The 17,500-nt window shown below is 48.4% G+C and overlaps 2 protein-coding genes across 2 annotated transcripts in view; one reads left to right on the top strand and one right to left on the bottom strand.

The window, feature by feature from the left end:
• bicc2 (bicaudal C homolog 2) overlaps positions 1 to 5,139 on the top strand; it is an 18,062-nt gene extending 12,923 nt beyond the window's left edge. Inside the window, exons 15-19 of the mRNA XM_030369256.1 lie at positions 1,853 to 2,019; positions 3,133 to 3,376; positions 3,598 to 3,767; positions 4,292 to 4,391; positions 4,668 to 5,139. Coding sequence (XP_030225116.1) covers positions 1,853 to 2,019; positions 3,133 to 3,376; positions 3,598 to 3,767; positions 4,292 to 4,391; positions 4,668 to 4,798 — 812 coding nt within the window. The 3' untranslated portion in view covers positions 4,799 to 5,139. The remainder of the gene's footprint in view (positions 1 to 1,852; positions 2,020 to 3,132; positions 3,377 to 3,597; positions 3,768 to 4,291; positions 4,392 to 4,667) is intronic.
• Positions 5,140 to 6,529: 1,390 nt separating this feature from the next.
• LOC115552860 (testican-1) overlaps positions 6,530 to 17,500 on the bottom strand; it is a 69,597-nt gene continuing 58,626 nt past the window's right edge. Inside the window, exons 8-12 of the mRNA XM_030369223.1 lie at positions 11,546 to 11,665; positions 11,240 to 11,461; positions 10,242 to 10,304; positions 9,374 to 9,511; positions 6,530 to 7,979 (exon numbers count right to left, since the gene is read on the bottom strand). Of these exons, the coding sequence (XP_030225083.1) occupies positions 7,783 to 7,979; positions 9,374 to 9,511; positions 10,242 to 10,304; positions 11,240 to 11,461; positions 11,546 to 11,665 (740 nt within the window). The 3' untranslated portion in view covers positions 6,530 to 7,782. The remainder of the gene's footprint in view (positions 7,980 to 9,373; positions 9,512 to 10,241; positions 10,305 to 11,239; positions 11,462 to 11,545; positions 11,666 to 17,500) is intronic.

Below are 17,500 nucleotides of genomic sequence, written 5' to 3'. Positions count from 1 at the left end.
GGCTTACTGCCTTGGCGTTGAATCGGAGAGGGGAGAGGTAGGCAAAGCGAGCCAGGGAACGTAATAACGGCACCCAGGTTTGGAGCCACGCGGTGCCAAGGAAGAGAGTGGAGCGGATCTGTTTGAATGCTGCACAACGCCAAAGTTATAATTGAGCAGCACTGGCTCAGCCGCCAAACTAACACTGGTTGGGTCAATACACACACACACAAACACCCATGCACGCACACGCATGCACGCACACCCGCATGCATGCACACACAACGCACAACAAAATGCATTCACAAATGCATGCACGCACTCACACACAGACGCACACAAACTCACACACACAGCGCACACACACATCCATGCAGCTACCAACAAACCCACCCACACACGGACAAACAAACAGAGATAGACAGGTACGGCAAACACATGCAATCACGCACACACACATGCACACACACACACCAATACAAACTTTAGGCATGCACAGAACCAAGAACGCAGCCTCATCCGTCCCCCAGAATGAACGCTATCGGTGCGTCCTGCAGCCAAAGGATGCTCTGTTCCCTCATCATTCCGTCTTGGAATTAGGAATTAGCGGTGTGAATGAGCCATCTGCCCCGGCACCACTGTGACACCCCTATGCCAGAATATGAAAAGGGACACACGCACACACACACACACACACACACACACACACACATACGCACACAAAATACACCCTACACGTCCCACACTTTGATTGTGTCTCACTTTCTGTGGAGTGCACTTGCACACTCCTTTTTCTTATTCTCGCCCCACCCCGAAGACTGGAGAGGATCCTGAGGTGATTTGTCAAAGTGCCAGCCGCTCTTAATGCTCCTTAATCCCCGCAGACTGGTCTCTATCGAGGGCGCCGGGCGCCGGTGTTTAGGGAGCCATCCCTCTTCATTAAACAGCACTCGAGATGGAGTCACTTGGCTGGGGCCCGTCAGAGAAGCTGCTGCTGCTGCTGCTGCCACGTCCTACATCTAACAGGTTCCCCCTCTGCTGCAGCAGCAGAGGGGGAACGTGGCAGCGGAGGACGTGGCAGCGGACCACTCTGGAGTTATTAAGGCCCGCGTCTCTGAGGCACACGGCCACTCTCTGGGCTTCTGTCGGTGTGATGGCCATCGATACATCGCCTCTTCTGGAGACAGACTTGATGTCTGTTTAAGAGGCTTGTTGAAGGCGTCTCCTCACGTACACCGGGCGCTGGAGAGAGTGTGTGTGTGAGTGCCATAGACAGGCCCAGGTTTGTTTCGCTCTCGTTTGAAGCCGCTTCAGCAAAACTTTATTGATGTCACGTTCTGTGGCAACGCATCGCTTTTATGCAAATTATCTGTGACACTACCCACAAAGAGTCTCCAACCGCTTTGAAGTCTCCTGCCCCTTCAAAACATTCGATAAAAATCACTTGAGACGGTCCTGAAGAGTCACTCAATCCACTAGAACGGCATGATAGAGGAGAGGTGCTACAGATAGAGCTGAGGGAAAAGGTCTGACATTTTAACTCTATCCGGCTGTGTACTGATCCCTCTGTAGGCCTGTGTTTGTGATGACTTCGGTATTGCTAAAGGGACCATACACCAACAGCCCTAAAGTTTGTGTATATATGCTAACATATATTAACTTTTGTAATTTCTCTGTGTGTGTATGTCTCTGTGTGTGTGATTTTATGTTTGTGCATGTGATTGTTTGTGTGTGTCTGTGTCTGTATTCATGTGTGATTGTTTGTGTGCCTTCATGTCTGATTGTGTGTGTGTGTGTGTGTGTGTGTGTGTATGATTGTGTGTGTGTGTGTGTGTGTGTATTCATGTGTGATGTCATGTGTGTGTCCTCACAGCCATGCAGAGGAAGCCCATGGTGACGGAGGTCCAGACCCCCACAGACCACTGGAGCGGCCTGGGCTTCTCCAAGTCCATGCCGGCCGAGGCTGTGAAGGAGCTCCGCAACGTTAGCCGCCGCAGCTACAAGCCCTACCTGAGTGACGGCAGCGCCAGCCAACAACTGGTAGGAGGGAGGGCTCACAGATCCGAGCCGTGTGCTTCTCTGTGGTGTGTGTTTGTGTGTCTGTGTGTGTGTGTGCGAGTGTGTACGTGTGTGTTTGTGGGGTGTGTTTGCATGTGAGTCCGACCAGTTGGCGTCTGCAAACTGCTTTGAGGAAGGATCTCTAGACTAGACTAGCATCTCACGCATCTACAATTATATATCCCCCATTAAAGATTCCTCAATCAATGGTTTCCATGAGCTCAGAGTTTCATTCCGTCAACTGGGATTCACGATTGAACACGATTGAGTTTGTTTGCACAGCCTTGGCACTTCCACACAGCAATATCTATTCCTCGGGAATTACTTCATACCTCTAGAACTGCCATACGATGCACGGCCCGCCCATTAGCCAAGAGCCAGTGTTTTGTTTATGCCTACTGATGCCTTCTCTAATACAAGCGTTTATCTCGCCGTGTGGCCATGGTGATATTTCCCCGAGCTCGCCAATTTGCACGCTCAGTTACCTCGGCGGTGATACCATCAGCGCCCTGAGTGAAACAAAGGAAGCTCGCCGTCCTATTTACCTGGGCGCGTATTATCACCACAGCTGCGGGCTCTGTCCCCCCACAAGCCTCGGTAACTCCAGCATCTGCTCGGGGAACACACGATGTGTTGGAGTGATGGAGGACGCGACCTGAGGAGAATTAGATGGGCTGCTGCTAGGCGGGAAACAGAGCCAATCATTTCCTTCTTCACAGCTGTTATGTTATCTGAGATGAGGCGATAGGAGGGCGAGCTTCCTGTTATTACCAAAACGATGGCTTCTATTAGTTCTCTCTTTCTGTGGGTATTCCTGAACAATTGATGCATTTGATTTGTGTTTTTTTCTTTGTTGAGAGAACCACGGCGTGTAATATGTGTGTTTGTGTACCCGTACACCTCAGATGTTAGCCTGATGACTGGTTCTGATGACTGGTTCTGATGACTGGGTCGGATGACTGGGTCGGATGACTGGGTCTGATGACTGGTTCTGATGTCTGGTTCTGATGACTGGGTTTGATGACTGGGTCTGATGACTGGTTCTGATGACTGGTTCTGATAACTGTCTGTGTCCCCCCCCTCTGTGTGCTGCAGGCCTGGGCCCACCAAGCCCTGAGGGACAGAGCGTGTAACGGTAGTAACTCGGACAACTGGAGGGACAGGCGGGGCTCGGCGTCTTCGGTCTCGTCAGTCCCCACCTCCTCGTCTTCCTCCTCCTCACCCTCATCACCTCCTGCCCAGTTCTCCTCCTTCTTCTCCTCTTCCGCCTCCTCCGGCAATCCTTTACCTCCTTTCGTGTCCTCCTCTTGTAACAGAGGGAGGGGAAACGACAAGGTCGGTGAGTGACCACCATAATATGACATAATGTCTGTGTTTTCATTTGATCGGGACATAGTGGACCAACTGTGTTTTAGAAATGAATCGTTTTAGCTCACTTGGCTGAATTTAAATCTGACTAGTAAAAACGCAATTTCGACGAGGCAATTTGACCATTTTAGTCATTTGTTACATTGATTTCTTAATTCTGATTGGTTGATCTGGTTGACCTCTGACCCCCAGCGGACAGCTTCTTGTGCAGCAGTGGCAGTTACTTTGAGGGCGGGGCCTCTTGTTCTAGGAGGGCGTCGACATGCAGCCAGAGAAGCCCCTCCCCCCTGGAGGACGACCTGCCGGAGGTTCTCTGTCAGCTGGGCCTCGGGAAATATGTGGATGTGCTCCACCAGCAAGAGGTACACACAAACACACACACACACACACACACACACACACACACACACACACACACACACACACACACACACACACACACACACACACACACACACACACACACACACACATATGCACACATATACGCACGCACACACACACACACGCATGCATACACGCACACACACAAATAATCTAAGACACACACACACACACACAAACACTCATGCTCATCATCATATACACACACACACACGCACACAAACACACAGATACAAAGACACTACTTAGTACCTACTGCTACTTGCTTAAGGACACACATACACTCACATGCACATCTCTCTCGTTCTCCCTCCTCTCACTTCCCCCCTCTCCTGTTCGTCTGTCCCTCCGCTCTATCTAGTCCACGTGCGACCCACTCACTCGGTTCATGCCAACAGGCAGCAGTGATGTCAATAAGCTACACTGGATTGTTCCACTCTCTCCATCTGTGTTATTGGCGTGTGATGGTAGAACGTGTTAGTGATGCTGGCTCTCCCACCAGATTGACTACCAGACCTTCCTGACTCTGTCTGATGAGGATCTGAAAGAGGTGGGGGTCTCCACCTTTGGGGCCCGACGCAAGATGTTATTGGCAATCTGTGGTGAGTCTGCAGGAGATCACGTTTACCCCAATCATACGTATTGCTTCTCTTGGAGGAGCTCAGCTTGATACCTTCGTGTGGGAGAGATTTTCTTATTTTTCTTTGCAAAAAAAATGCATGCATACTTTCTATTATTATTAATCATAATTTATATTAATAATCTATAACTATAGATTGTTATCGATTATTTTATATAAATTATGGTTACGATTATCTTGAATTGTATTCTACTATATCATTTTATATTGTATTGTGTTCTACTCTGTTCTATTCTAGAGTTGACCAGAAGCAAGAGGAGACTCTCAGACACGTCCAGTGTGAAGTCAGTCTACCTGGAGGGCGGGGCTAGCGGGCGACTCCCACCAATCGTGGATTTGGAGGTGGCTGGGCAGAGCAAGCATTGGTGAAACAAAGGATCACTCAACTCTCGCTCAACATCATGGTTCATTTTGTGGGTTTGCTCAGACGTATATAGATATTCTACATCATTGACTCAACTTCTACAGCCATAACCAAAAGAGTTGTATCCAAACGCGACAAGAAGGTTGACTTATTCGACTTTTGATTCAGTGAGAGACGCACAATGTAGAAATACATCTGATGAATGTACTTTTCTAATTTTGTCTAAGCAAAATTACTTGGTCTTTATTTTGTGTCGAATTGGTCTACATTGCTTTTGGTGTCAAAATGTTACCGGGTAACCACTATAGTTCTTTGCAATGTAAATAAAGTTTGTAGGTAATACTTATATTATGCCAAATTTCAATGATATAACAGTATCAGTTTCAGTAACCTTGGGGGCCCGACGCAAGATGTTATTGGCAACCTGTGACGAGTCTGGAGGAGATCACGTTTACCCCAATATTATTGATCCTCTTGGAGGAACTCAGCTCGATACCTTCGTCTGGGAGTGATTTTCTTATTTTTCTTTGCTGAAAAATGCACGCATACTTTCTATTATTATTAATCGTAATTTATATTAATAATCTATAACTATAGATAAGCCTCTTTTTGTAATTCCCTATCAAACATCAGCGGTCAGTGAAGTGGCCACCAGAGGGCGCTGCTGCACCGCGCTTTGATGAGGCATTCGGGTCGCACTCTTCTATTGCGTCCAACATAATGGATTTGTTTCAGAAAGCACTTCAGTGGCATTCGAGCAATGGATGGATCAGCCGACTGTTGGGAGTAGCGTAGGTACTCACTCAGATGGGCGAAACGAATTCTAAATCCGTAGGGCTAATGGGTAAATAGACAAATTGGCGTAGTGGGCTGGAGGTAATGTGAAACTGCCGCCGATATCGCTGCGCCCTGGCCAGCTTCGAGGCTGAAGGGTGCAATTTAATGTATCGCTGTTCACCAGCGGTTAAGCCAGTGGAACCGCGTGCCACGTTGAATAAATTAGCGGGCGAGTTCTCTTCGTTTCTCAACACTAGAGCGCCTTTGCATCTCTCTCTCTGCCAAAGAATTAATAAGAACGATGACGTGTGAAGTGGTTTCTAAAATGCCAAAAATGAGAGCAATATTTACCTGTTTTGGCGCGCTGAACTGCCCGCCAAATTGCCCCGACAGTGTAATGTGTGTGTGTGTGTGTGTCAGTGTGGGGTGCAGAGGTACTGACCTGTGCAGACATGCCACAAGCTGTCTAATGCAAGGGCACCCAGCCATGGAGGTGCAGCAGGTGGGATGTGGCAGGTTGGGATGAGCAATGGGCCCAGTTTAATGCCACAGTTTGGGCCAAATGCACATGAGGCAGCATTCACATCCATTTGGATATATCCGAATAACATGATTACTCCTCATCGCTCGCAGTTGTAGATTAATTCAGCAACATGTGGCTACCAATATGATGTAAAAAACGTAGATTATTATTATAAAGTAGCCTAATTGATAAGCCATGTAAAGGCCTAACTTAGGCATTTCACCAATACAGAGGTAATGCAGAACTAATTGACATGATTAACCAAAGGGCCAAAACATAGCTTCTTTGCCCCTAGTTCTAAACAATTGTACAGGAAGTGACCACATAGGGCATTTTCATACTCAAATTTCTGTTTTCCATTCACTGTTTGACCCCTTGTGTCAGATATAACCTGACCTTCAAAAAGACACACAGACACTCAAGGACACACACTCTCTGCAGGTTTCCAAAGACACTCAAGGTGCCACTTTACTGAAACTCGTCAAAGTTACAAACAGACGTTCACTCGTTGACATAGTGGACAACTTCAACTCCAAATCAATGCACAATTCCATCATCCAGAGGGCAGACTGAAAAAATAAATAAATCAAATAAATAAATGCTCCATCCTCTTCCCCCTGTGCCCGGTCCCCTACCCCAGGCCGGTGTGGGGGGGGGGGGCAGCTCCTTCCTCTGGTGTCTACTCACCACTCACACAGCAGCAGCATTACCAACTAACAGCAGCCCTGGAGCGTCTGCTAGCCGCAGTGGGGGGGCCGTGTAGGGGAGGGGGGATGGGTTGGGGGGCTGTGTGTTTACCTAGACCCAGCGATGTTATTTCCTGGAGCCAGCGACGGGCTCCGCCTCTCGCGAGTTCCGGTCGGGGGGGGTAATAGCGAACCAAAGTGGCAGAGAAACGCCGCTAGGACCCCCGGCCCCCCCTGGGAGCAGTCTCTCGGCGTGTGTGCCGTCTCTGGGGCTGAGGCATGGGGGGGGGGGGGCGGGTCTGGTGGTCCACCTGCACGAGGCTACACTTAACACGGAGACGATGCGACACATGCAACAACATCAACATCTCACTGCGTCGTTCTGGAGGGGGGGGGGGGGGGGGCGCTGGTCCGGGACATTCAAGATAGAAACAAAAGCGATCAAGCAATCCTTCAGTGAGTTACACACAACGACGCCCGTGCCCGGCCCCCTTAGAGCCCCCCTGCTGGGGCACGGCACATCAGTGGAGACAGGGAACCCAGGCTGGGGCCCAGCCCTGTGGGGGCTTATTTACATACGGCCCACAGCTTGGATCTCAGAGGAGGATTCACATCTACACACAGATAGGGAGGGACGGACGCACACAAACACACACACACACACACACACACACACACACACACACACACACACACACACACACACACACACACACACACACACACACACACACACACACACAGCCAGGAGGGGGAGAGGAGATGGTAGGAGCACAAGAGGAGAGGAGGAGCGGTAGAATGGCTGTTTGTCACTCAGGGGAATACGTAAGAAGACAGCCCGTCGATATCGGAGCAAGTTCTCGTTCCAACAAGATGGACCAATGCCAGGTGGCTCGGACATAAAGGGGGCGGGACAAAGAGCAGGCAGGGACGGCTTCAGATCGGTGCTGGGTTAACGGGGGCTCCCGGTTGGCTGACGTCAACGCGATCCGGGGGGGCGGAGCTACCAGATGTGTCCCATCTCGTCGTCTTTGTCGTCGCCCTCGTCCTCGTCGTCCTCGAGGGCTCTCCGGTGGTGCTTCCGGCCCCGCCCCTTCTTCGGTCGGCCACGCCCACTCACCGAGGGCCCCTCCTCGTGGTCGTCGAGGAGGATCAGGGCTCCTCCGCTGCCGGAGTCCCCCGAGGTCTCCTGCTCCTCGTCTGCAAGAGAACCAGAGGTCAGAGGCCGTCGTCACCTCAGGCTGTGGACACGCCTGGGGAGGAGCGACTGGAGCTCAGATGTTCTCACTAATCAATCCTCTTCTGGTTAGTAGACTCGTGAGCCCATCCCGGAGAGGATGGTTTAATAGCACAAATCAGCACTAGGAAGAGGTTTTATAGGATCAATCAGCACTTGTAGAAAGTATCATGGTACCAATCAGCACTAAGCAGATATTTGATTGGACCAATCAGCATTAAGCAGGTGTTTTATTGGACCAATCAGCACTAGGCGGAGGTATGATAGGACCAATCAGCACTAAGCAGGTGTTTGATTGGACCAATCAGCACTAAGCAAGTATTTGACCCAATCAGCACCAGGTGGAGGTATGATAGGACCAATCAGCACTAGGCGGAGGTATGATAGGACCAATCAGCGCTAAGCAGATGTTTGATAGGACCAATCAGCGCCAGTGTGAGGTATGATAGGACCAAAGAAACGCTAGGGGGAGGGAGTTTTGTTTCATGACGAACGAGGAGCGAGACAGTCTTACAAATAACAAAAACAATGGCGGCGACCGGGAAAATGTAGCAATAAAAAAGTAATGCTGAAATCTGCCCAGAAGGCTTTTCTCAGAGTAGAAGTTGGATTTATTTGAAAGTAAGGACAAAGAAATATTTGGAAATCAATTTCTGCCCAGGCAGGGCCAGAATTAAATGTATTTCAAAAACCTAATATAAATCTTAGGGTGGTCTCATGAGGCTAATTTTCTAGAAATGGGGGAAAAAATGAATAAAAAATATCTGGAGAGTCTTTAAGTCAAACAAACTTGTGTACAGAATGTGAGGCTGCAAGTATTGGATTTTTGTTTTCGTTTCTATATTTTTACTTGCTGGATGACTGGCCATCAGAATAACCATTCGGCCTTTTCCCAAGTAGTCGCAAAAAAGACACTTTCTCCCTGCGTACATCGATTCGGTTTAAACTTATTAAAACTATGAAGGACAGAAACCCTCTGGCCACAAATCAACCCGGGGATTACCTCCCCCTCCAAACCAATTCAGTCCGTGCAGTAAAAAGACGGGAAAGGGAAATGTCTTTTAGAACCAAAAGTGCAGGGTCTATTTAACTATAAACCTTTTACTGTACTGTCACTATCTACTACGGCCAAAGCATTCAGCAGAGCCTTTTATCAGTAGCGAGTACACGTAAGCAGCTTGGGGTTAGACAGACCTAAAGGAGGACTTGGACACTGGGGATTGAACCTGGTACCTTTCAGCTGCCTAGCCACCACACTTACCATGTCCCCACCCAGGTGTTATATTGTGTGTATGTGTGTGTGTGTGTGTGTGTGTGTGTGTGTGTGTGTGTGTGTGTGTGTGTGCTGTAGCAGTACCACAGCTGGGGTGGCCCTGTTTCCTGGAGCCTGCGATCTCGTTGCCGTATTTGTCCACACACCAACACTGACCCGTGCTGCCGTGACACTGAGTTGGCTTGAAGTATCCCACCTCCGTACAGCGAGGGATGTAGGCTCCTACAGAGGGCGAGAGACATAGAGACAGAGGGAGGACAGAGAGAGAGGGAGAGAGGGAGAGAGGGAGAGAGAGAGAGAGAGAGAACCAGAGAGAGAGAGAGAGAGAGAGAGAGAGAGAGAGAGAGAGAGAGAGAGAGAGAGAGAGCGAGAGAGAGAGAGAGAGAGAGAGAGAGAGAAGAGCAAGAGGCAGAGAGAAGGAAGGGGAGAGAATGAGGGATACAGAAAGAGAGAGGGACAGAAATATAGGAAATAGAACAAGAGGAGAGTAGGGAGATGTATGTGTGTGTGTGTGTGTGTGTGTGTGTGTGTGTGTGTGTGTGTGTGTGTGTGTTTGTGTGTGTGTGTGTGTGTGTGTGTGTGTGCATGTGTGTGTGTGTGTGTGTGTGAGGGGGTGGAGATGGAGGTTAGAGTTGATTACCACAGCAAGGCGAACCGAAACCAGTGTCAAACATCCTGCTGGGAGAAAGCCATTAACTCTGAATTAGACCCAACACATCCACAGGCCAACATGAACGCCCGCACACACACACACACACACACACACACACACACACACACACACACACACACACACACACACACACACACACACACACACACACACACACACACACACACACACACACACACACACACACACACACCACAAGAGGGATGTGACACGCTAACCACAAACAACAACATGGGGGTGGAGGGCGGGTCGTGACCGCTGTCAATCACCCAGACTGACCAATGAGACTCTTCTGTCGCCCCAGCAGCTGAACCCTGCTCCTCTGGTTCTGGCAGGGCAGTCCTGGAGTTCCAAACACACAAAAGACAGGATCTCAGTCGACTTCAGACGTGTCCCTCTGCCTCTTCCTCCCACCGTCTCTGCATCTCTTCTTCATTTTCATTGACATAACTGTTTCCCATTACAGTGTCCCTCTTTCTTCTTTCTGGTGTTCCTGTCCTGTGTCCTCATGTTCACTCGCTACTTGGCCTCCTTCTCTCTCGTTTCCTTCTCCCTCGTCTCCTAGGAGCAGTGGGATGGCTCATGGCTCGGCCCGGGCTTCTACCGGTCACTCTCCCTTCAGAACCTTCCCCTCCCTCCACCACCTTCCTCTTCCTCTCCCTTCAGAACCTTCCTCTTCCTCTCCCTTAAGAACCCTCCTCTCCCTTCACCACCTTCCTCTTCCTCTCTCTACAGCCCCCCTTCCACCTATGGGTGTTAATGCACCGGCTGTGTCAACAACCGAGCCGTGTGGATACAGTGTGTGGATGATGACGATGAGAATATTATGGGCTACATCTGGAGAGTACATATTCAACTATTTAGCAGTCAATACGCTGCAATTTGCTGTGTTTATTTGTTTGTTTTTCCCTGAATGATTCAATTATCGCTGATTTGTTGTTTTTAATTGTTTTTCTACTCTGCTGAGCTTTGCTGTTCTGTGTGGATGGATTGGGTTAGTTATGGGGAAGTAGGTTCTCCACCAACACGTGTCTCTACTGAGACACCACTAGCTCAAGGGTTGATGAAAGTTTGTTCACATCAATGTTAAAGAGCAGTAGATCGGTTCAGGACAATTTTGAACTGCATATTCGTTGTTGTCTTGAATTGATTAAATTACATCCCTTCCTCTCTCTCCCCCCTCCCTCTCTCTCTCTCCCTCCTCCCTCTCTCTTTCTTTCTGCCCCTCCCTCTCCCCCTCTTCCCCCTCCACTGTATCTCTCTCTCTCCCCCCTCACCCTCGGGCTTCTGGAAGCAGTAGCACCACTCGTTGTTGGAGAGCTTTCCATCCTTGAAGGAGTCGCAGGAGTTGAAGAGCGGCTTCATGCACAGCTCGTACTTGTCCAGGTAGAGGGTGCTCAGCTCTGATTGGTCCAGCAGCAGGTCAAAGTTCACGTCCAGCTTGTTGAACATCCAGCCCAGCGAGTCCTTGCAGATGGGCAGGATGCTGGTGTCGAAGCCTGGAGGAGGGAAGAGATCACGTGGTCCATGGCGTCATCGCTGTTGTCACGGTAACCATGATGCCACAGGAGGGCTGTACTCACGTCCCTGGGCGGAGTCTGAGCTGTCGGAGGCTTTGAGGTCTCGGTTGGCATCGAGGTGGAGGACTCCGAACCAGTCCTTCAGTCTGGAGGCCAGACTGTGAAGGTCTCTGTCACTGCAGACTGCACACACACACACACACACACACACACACACACACACACACACACACACACACACACACACACACACACACACACACACACACACACACACACACACACACACACACACAAACAGAAAAACATCAAGAAGAGAGGGTGAACTTTTACTGCTTTTAAATGTTCTACTTATTTTGCCTTTCGGCTCTCAGAGGTGGTTAAACACACTCCCACACACACACACAATTTGTTCACATGCTGCCTTCCTTACCTGAGTTCAAAAACATGACATTTGGAAATGCTAATAAGCAATTAACTTTGTTTTTGCTTTGTTTTGGTGTGTGTGTGTGTCCGCATGTGTGTGGTGACGGCTGCCATGGGCTTATGGGTTTGGAGTATGCTGATTATTAAAAAGGCAAAAAAGCTCAATTCTTTTTTACATGTTTTCATGAGAGCCACGTTCTATTTTACCAGGTTTTCCCAAAGTGAACACACGATGATGAAATAGGAATTGAAGTCTAAATCAACTAGAAGAACAACAAAGGATACATCCTAGGATGAAAAAACTTGAATATATGTAAATCGGAGCAAAGCAAATACAACCCGTCCTAGCAAAAATGCCAAATAAACTAAGTATACCAATCAAAAGAACACTCATGCCATGCCTGATGCAGAAAGGCGGGTAAACAGCAGGTGAAACCAGCCGTATCTTCACCTTCCGCCGACCCTGCTTGGCCCACCTCTGTTGTTTCCCGTGCCATGCCTCGCTTTGCTGTTTGTTCCTTTGTGTGCTTTACAATACAGCAAGAAGGGAGCACAAAGAGCACCGAGCTGCCTCCATCTGACACAGCCCATCACACAGCTCGCCACTGGGAGCGATGGGCAGGATATGTCCGGAAATGTCCAAAGGGAGTCCACACACACATACGCACAATCGCACACACGTATGCACAAACGCTTGCACGCACACACGCAGGCACAAGCCCACATGCACACACGCGCACACAAATGCACACCGCATGCACGCACAAACCCACATGCGCACACACACACACACACACACACACACACACACACACACACACACACACACACACACACACACACACACACAGACGCACAAACGCACACACGCACCCAAGCACAAGCCCACATGCACACACGCAGACTTACACACACTCGAAGGCACACGCAGAAGCAAGAGGGAGGAAGGGGGGAAAGTCAAGCGTTCCACTTCTCAAAGCGATTGACATCTGAATGAAAACTGGCAGGGATGCTATTTGCCTCCCAATGTGCAATATAATATGTATAATTATAAAGCCGGAAATAAATAATAATAGCTTAGCTGTAACACAGGTACTAACTAACTACTAGGTTGATCTGAAATCATGCCAATTACATTTCTTTTAGGAAGCATTTTCTGTCGAAAATCATTCAATAAACCAGCTATATTTTTATGCATGAACCATCCCATGCATGCAAATACAGCAGAGAAGAACGGGGCATTCTGACAGACAGAAAGGTAGGCCGACGGTTAATGCGTGTTTGCACGGCCAGTGTGCCTCATATAAATAAAGGTGGGGCTGATCGCAGACTTGCAATTCATTTCCGCAGGACGAAGAGCACAGAACGCCAGGCTGGGATCCTGATAGCATGTCCGGCACTATCCGTCTTTCCACAAGCATCGTGTGGCCCCTGCCCCAGGCTCACACACTAAACTGGGCGAGGTTGCGCTCTCCCAGACACTGGAGGCTCAGGAATATCTCTCTCCTGCCCCCCTCCTGTCGGCTCACTTTACCTCAGAAATGTTCTCTTGCATAAATCAAGACAGTTCCTGCCTTTCATCCGTTCACCTGTTCAATCCTGCCTTCTATCTTAATATCTTGCTCTCTTTCTCCTACTCTCTGCCCTTACTGTCAATCTGTTTGAAAGACCCCACTTATGGCAGTCTGTCTCACAGCAGGTCCTCTGAAGCCATAAGCCTAGAAGGCTGAAAGAACATCCCCGGAGCAATTTGATCTTCTCTGTCTCACTCTGTCCCTATAACCTAAATTGGCACGAGTAGCCGACCTGACAATTCAAACTCTCCCTCCCTCCATCTCTCTCTCTCTCTCTCTCCCCCTCCCTCTCCCTCCCTCCATCTCTCTCCCTCTCCCTCTCCCTCTCTCTCTCTCTCTCTCTCTCTCTCTCTCTCTCTCTCTCTCTCTCTCTCTCTCTCTCTCTCTCTCTCTCTCTCTCTCTCTCTCTCTCTCTCCCTCCCTCCCTCCCTCCCTCCCTCCCTATCTACTTCTCAGCCTTCTCAGCGTTCATCCCGGATGATTAGAGTGTCGCTTGTCCATTTGGACTCTCTCCATTGCTCTCTCCCAGTTCTCTCTGTGCTTCATTACCTGTGCTCTGCCGCACCAGAGATTGCCAACCACCCTGAGAGGGGTCCCCTCCAGGTGATGATTGAAGTCTTCCCATCGGTCCAGTCTGAGACCTGGAGGTCTCCGGCCCACATGTCACACTGAGAGGCTGGGAGGAGGTGTTCATGTGTTGTTCTGGCTCAGAACAGCCCAGCCAATCGCATGGCTCTCATAGAACCAACACACATAAATGTGCAAGGGTGACACAAACATCCTCACCCACAAACCATGGGATTAAGACCTCTGTAATTGAGCTGCTGTGATATCAAAAGGTCTGTCCGAAGGAGTGTTTGTGTGGATGTATGCTGTGAGGACGGGCTTGTCTTGGGTTTGACTTGAACTCAAAATAAACCATGATCCTGCCGCCATCGCTGTGTTTCTCTTAGTTTGTCAGACACTAGGTTTTAAATGAAACACACATACACCACAAGCTGGATGAACCTCATTCCGCTCAGGCGGGGGGGGGGGGGGAGGGGGGGGGGTGCTAGGCCATTGGTTAGCAAGCGCCTGACAAACAAATTGACACTGACAATAAAGGGAATTCTTCATGAGGCTGATATGTCCTTTCACTAGATACACCACACACTGGAACTAGAGTAGGACTGCTGCAGTGTGTTTGTGTGTGTTTATTTTTGTGTGTGTGTGTGTGTGTGGGAGGAGGGGAAGCTGGTATTGCTGTAAACACAACATAGGTTAAGCCTATATAGGATGGAATGTGTTTTAATACCAAAATCTATGTGTGTGTGATTCTGTGTGCGTGTGTAGTTGTGTGTGTGGATATAAAGGTGTATGTTTGCTTGTGTGTGTGTGTGTGTGTGTGTGTGTGTGTGCGTGTGAGATTGTATATGCACGTGTACGTGAGTGTCTAATTATGTGTGTGTTTGTGTGTGTGCGTGTGTGTGATTGTGTATGCATGTGTATGTGAGTGTTTAACTGTGTGTGTGTGTGTGTAATTGTGTGTGATTGTATGCGGCTCTCCTTGTACAATCTACAGGGCTTTGGAGGTACGTAAGCACTAGACCTGTGGACTGTCAGTTCTGTCAGTGTTAAACCTTTAGTGCATAATGCAAGTCAACAGTACTAACATATTTTATTCTACTTCATTTAAGAATGCTCGATTCTGATTGGCTGGGAGGGGTGCATTAATCCGGCATATTGCCTGCTGACTTGTCGGTTCTACTTGCTGCTGACTGAGCACAGTAGATCAATACGCCGCTTGTATCGTTTTCTATCACATACATTTCAAACATGAGGTCCGTTGTAAAAATAAACCAAGGAGTGCATGTTTGATCGATCGTCATTAAAGCTGACTTGATACGAATGTAACAACTACATTGTTAAACTAGTGATCAGTTGCAACCTTGTGTGGTTGCTATAGAAACGCGTTACCTACAGTTGAGCTAACGTTATTCACCGTAGTTCTAAAAGGGAACTACTTTTCGAGGGAGATGAACTTAAACAGAGCATACATTTAATAAGCATGCAATACGAATAAGAAAAAGGCTAATTATTAAAGTATATGAATTGTTTTATTATGTTGGCCGGCGCGAAGTAGAATAAACGGAATAATCACCTCAAGGCAGGGCAATAAACAGTTTGATATGCCCGGCTCGCGGAAGGTTACCGCCCTCGACTTCGTCTCGGGCGGTAAGCCGTCCACGAGCCGGGCATATCAAACTGTTTATTGCCCGGCCTCTCGGTGATTATTCCTTACATACCTAACCCTACATAACCCCTATACAAAGAAGTCGGTGAGGGGGGGCGGGTAAGTCCCACATGTTGGGAGAAACAGACGTCTCCTTCGTAGCACCTTGAGGAGGACAGTGAAGACACTCGGAGGCTCAGTGCTTGCTACTCTTCATCGTTCGGTCTTCTGTGTGGTTAATAGAGAACTCCCATGGGTCTCCAGGAGGAAGAATTGGCAAACAGGCCGCGTGTTTCACTCAGGATGCACCATCGATCTGAACTCAGGTGAGCGATCAAACAGGGGATTTGAACTCCTTTCCTACCTCCTCTCCTTGCTTCCTTCACTTCCCCCCCACGCCGTCCATCTTTTATGTCCGGTATCTAGAATCAATCCAGAATGACATCCGGCACGAAGCAGACATAGCCCATGGCAAGGCATTTACACACAGACACACACACACACATGCACACACGCCCACATGCACACACAGAAACAAGACACGCACACACACACAGAAACACACACGCACGCACACAGACACACACCCATACACACACTCACACGCACAAACACACAAACACAAAATAAAGTTAAGGAGAAATAAAAGCATAGTGCAAGTTTTTTTTTTTCCTTCACTCATTAACTGCATAACAAGCTTTATATATATATTTCCATGCCATTTTTCCCTTCTCTGCCTCTATGTCACCCTTCAAATATTCTCCTCTAATTGCCTAACGGCAGTTTGGTTTCTCTGCCAAGTGGCTGATCTAAAGCTCTCAGCTTCTCCTCTCCCCGGCCAATCTAATTCAAGGTTATTAGCATAGGGCTCCATCTTCTCAGCCGTCTTTTAGCCCTGTCATCCTGATATTCACTTTGGTGTTTCATATTACAGATCAGTCTGGCCTTCGCTGGCCACTAATTGATTTACACATTTGGCCATGGCTTTACGGTGTTCAAAATAATCCAGCGATTCAGAGTGACACTTCTGCTGTCTTTGCTCTCACTTGATGCGATTGAATGTAGAAACATATTCACAATTGATATGTTAATTTATATTTAGTGGGTTTATCCGGTGTCGGATGTCTTACATTGTATTTATTTGCATATTGTGATTGTGTATGTACTACACTCTTTCTGTAGTTATATCGGTGTCTTGTAATCCTCTGTGGGATGGGCCACTTGTGTGGCATTACGTGGAAAACAAAAATTGATCAACATAATCATCCTATTCAAATCTGGGATAAGCTTTTGTGCAGATTTATGGTCGTCTTTCCACATCGTTATTCACTTTGTTTCGTATAATTGTCGGTTTTAACCCAGGGGCGTCACCAATGTGTTTTTAATTAGTCTGATTGTTACGATCCTGTGGTCCTATCATACCTCCTCCTCTTGATAATTGGTCCAATTACACCTCCCCCTAATGCTGATTGTTCTAATTATACCTCCACCTAATGCTGATTGGTCTAATTATACCTCCAGCTAGTGCTGATTGGTCTTATTATACCTCCACCTAGTGCTGATTGGTCTTAGTATATTTTCCTTTTTGGAAAAAGCCCTGGCCAGACTGTCTGCCAAAAAGGAGATGGCCAGAGATCGTTACAAGGCAGGAAGGTTCTGGGGCTTGTTAGGTGCTGAGAGCGTTACAAAGGGAATGCTTTCCATGAGGAGAAGCGTTGCATCGTCGCAGCCGCCGAGCTACATTTACATAAACCCCCAGGCATCTCTCTGTTGCTGATGGCTCCCGACAGGGAAGACAAAATGGAA

The sequence above is a fragment of the Gadus morhua genome, chromosome 10 (genome assembly GCF_902167405.1).
Source record: "Gadus morhua chromosome 10, gadMor3.0, whole genome shotgun sequence".
NCBI lineage: Eukaryota > Metazoa > Chordata > Actinopteri > Gadiformes > Gadidae > Gadus > Gadus morhua.
This window is presented reverse-complemented; position numbering and strand designations above follow the sequence as displayed.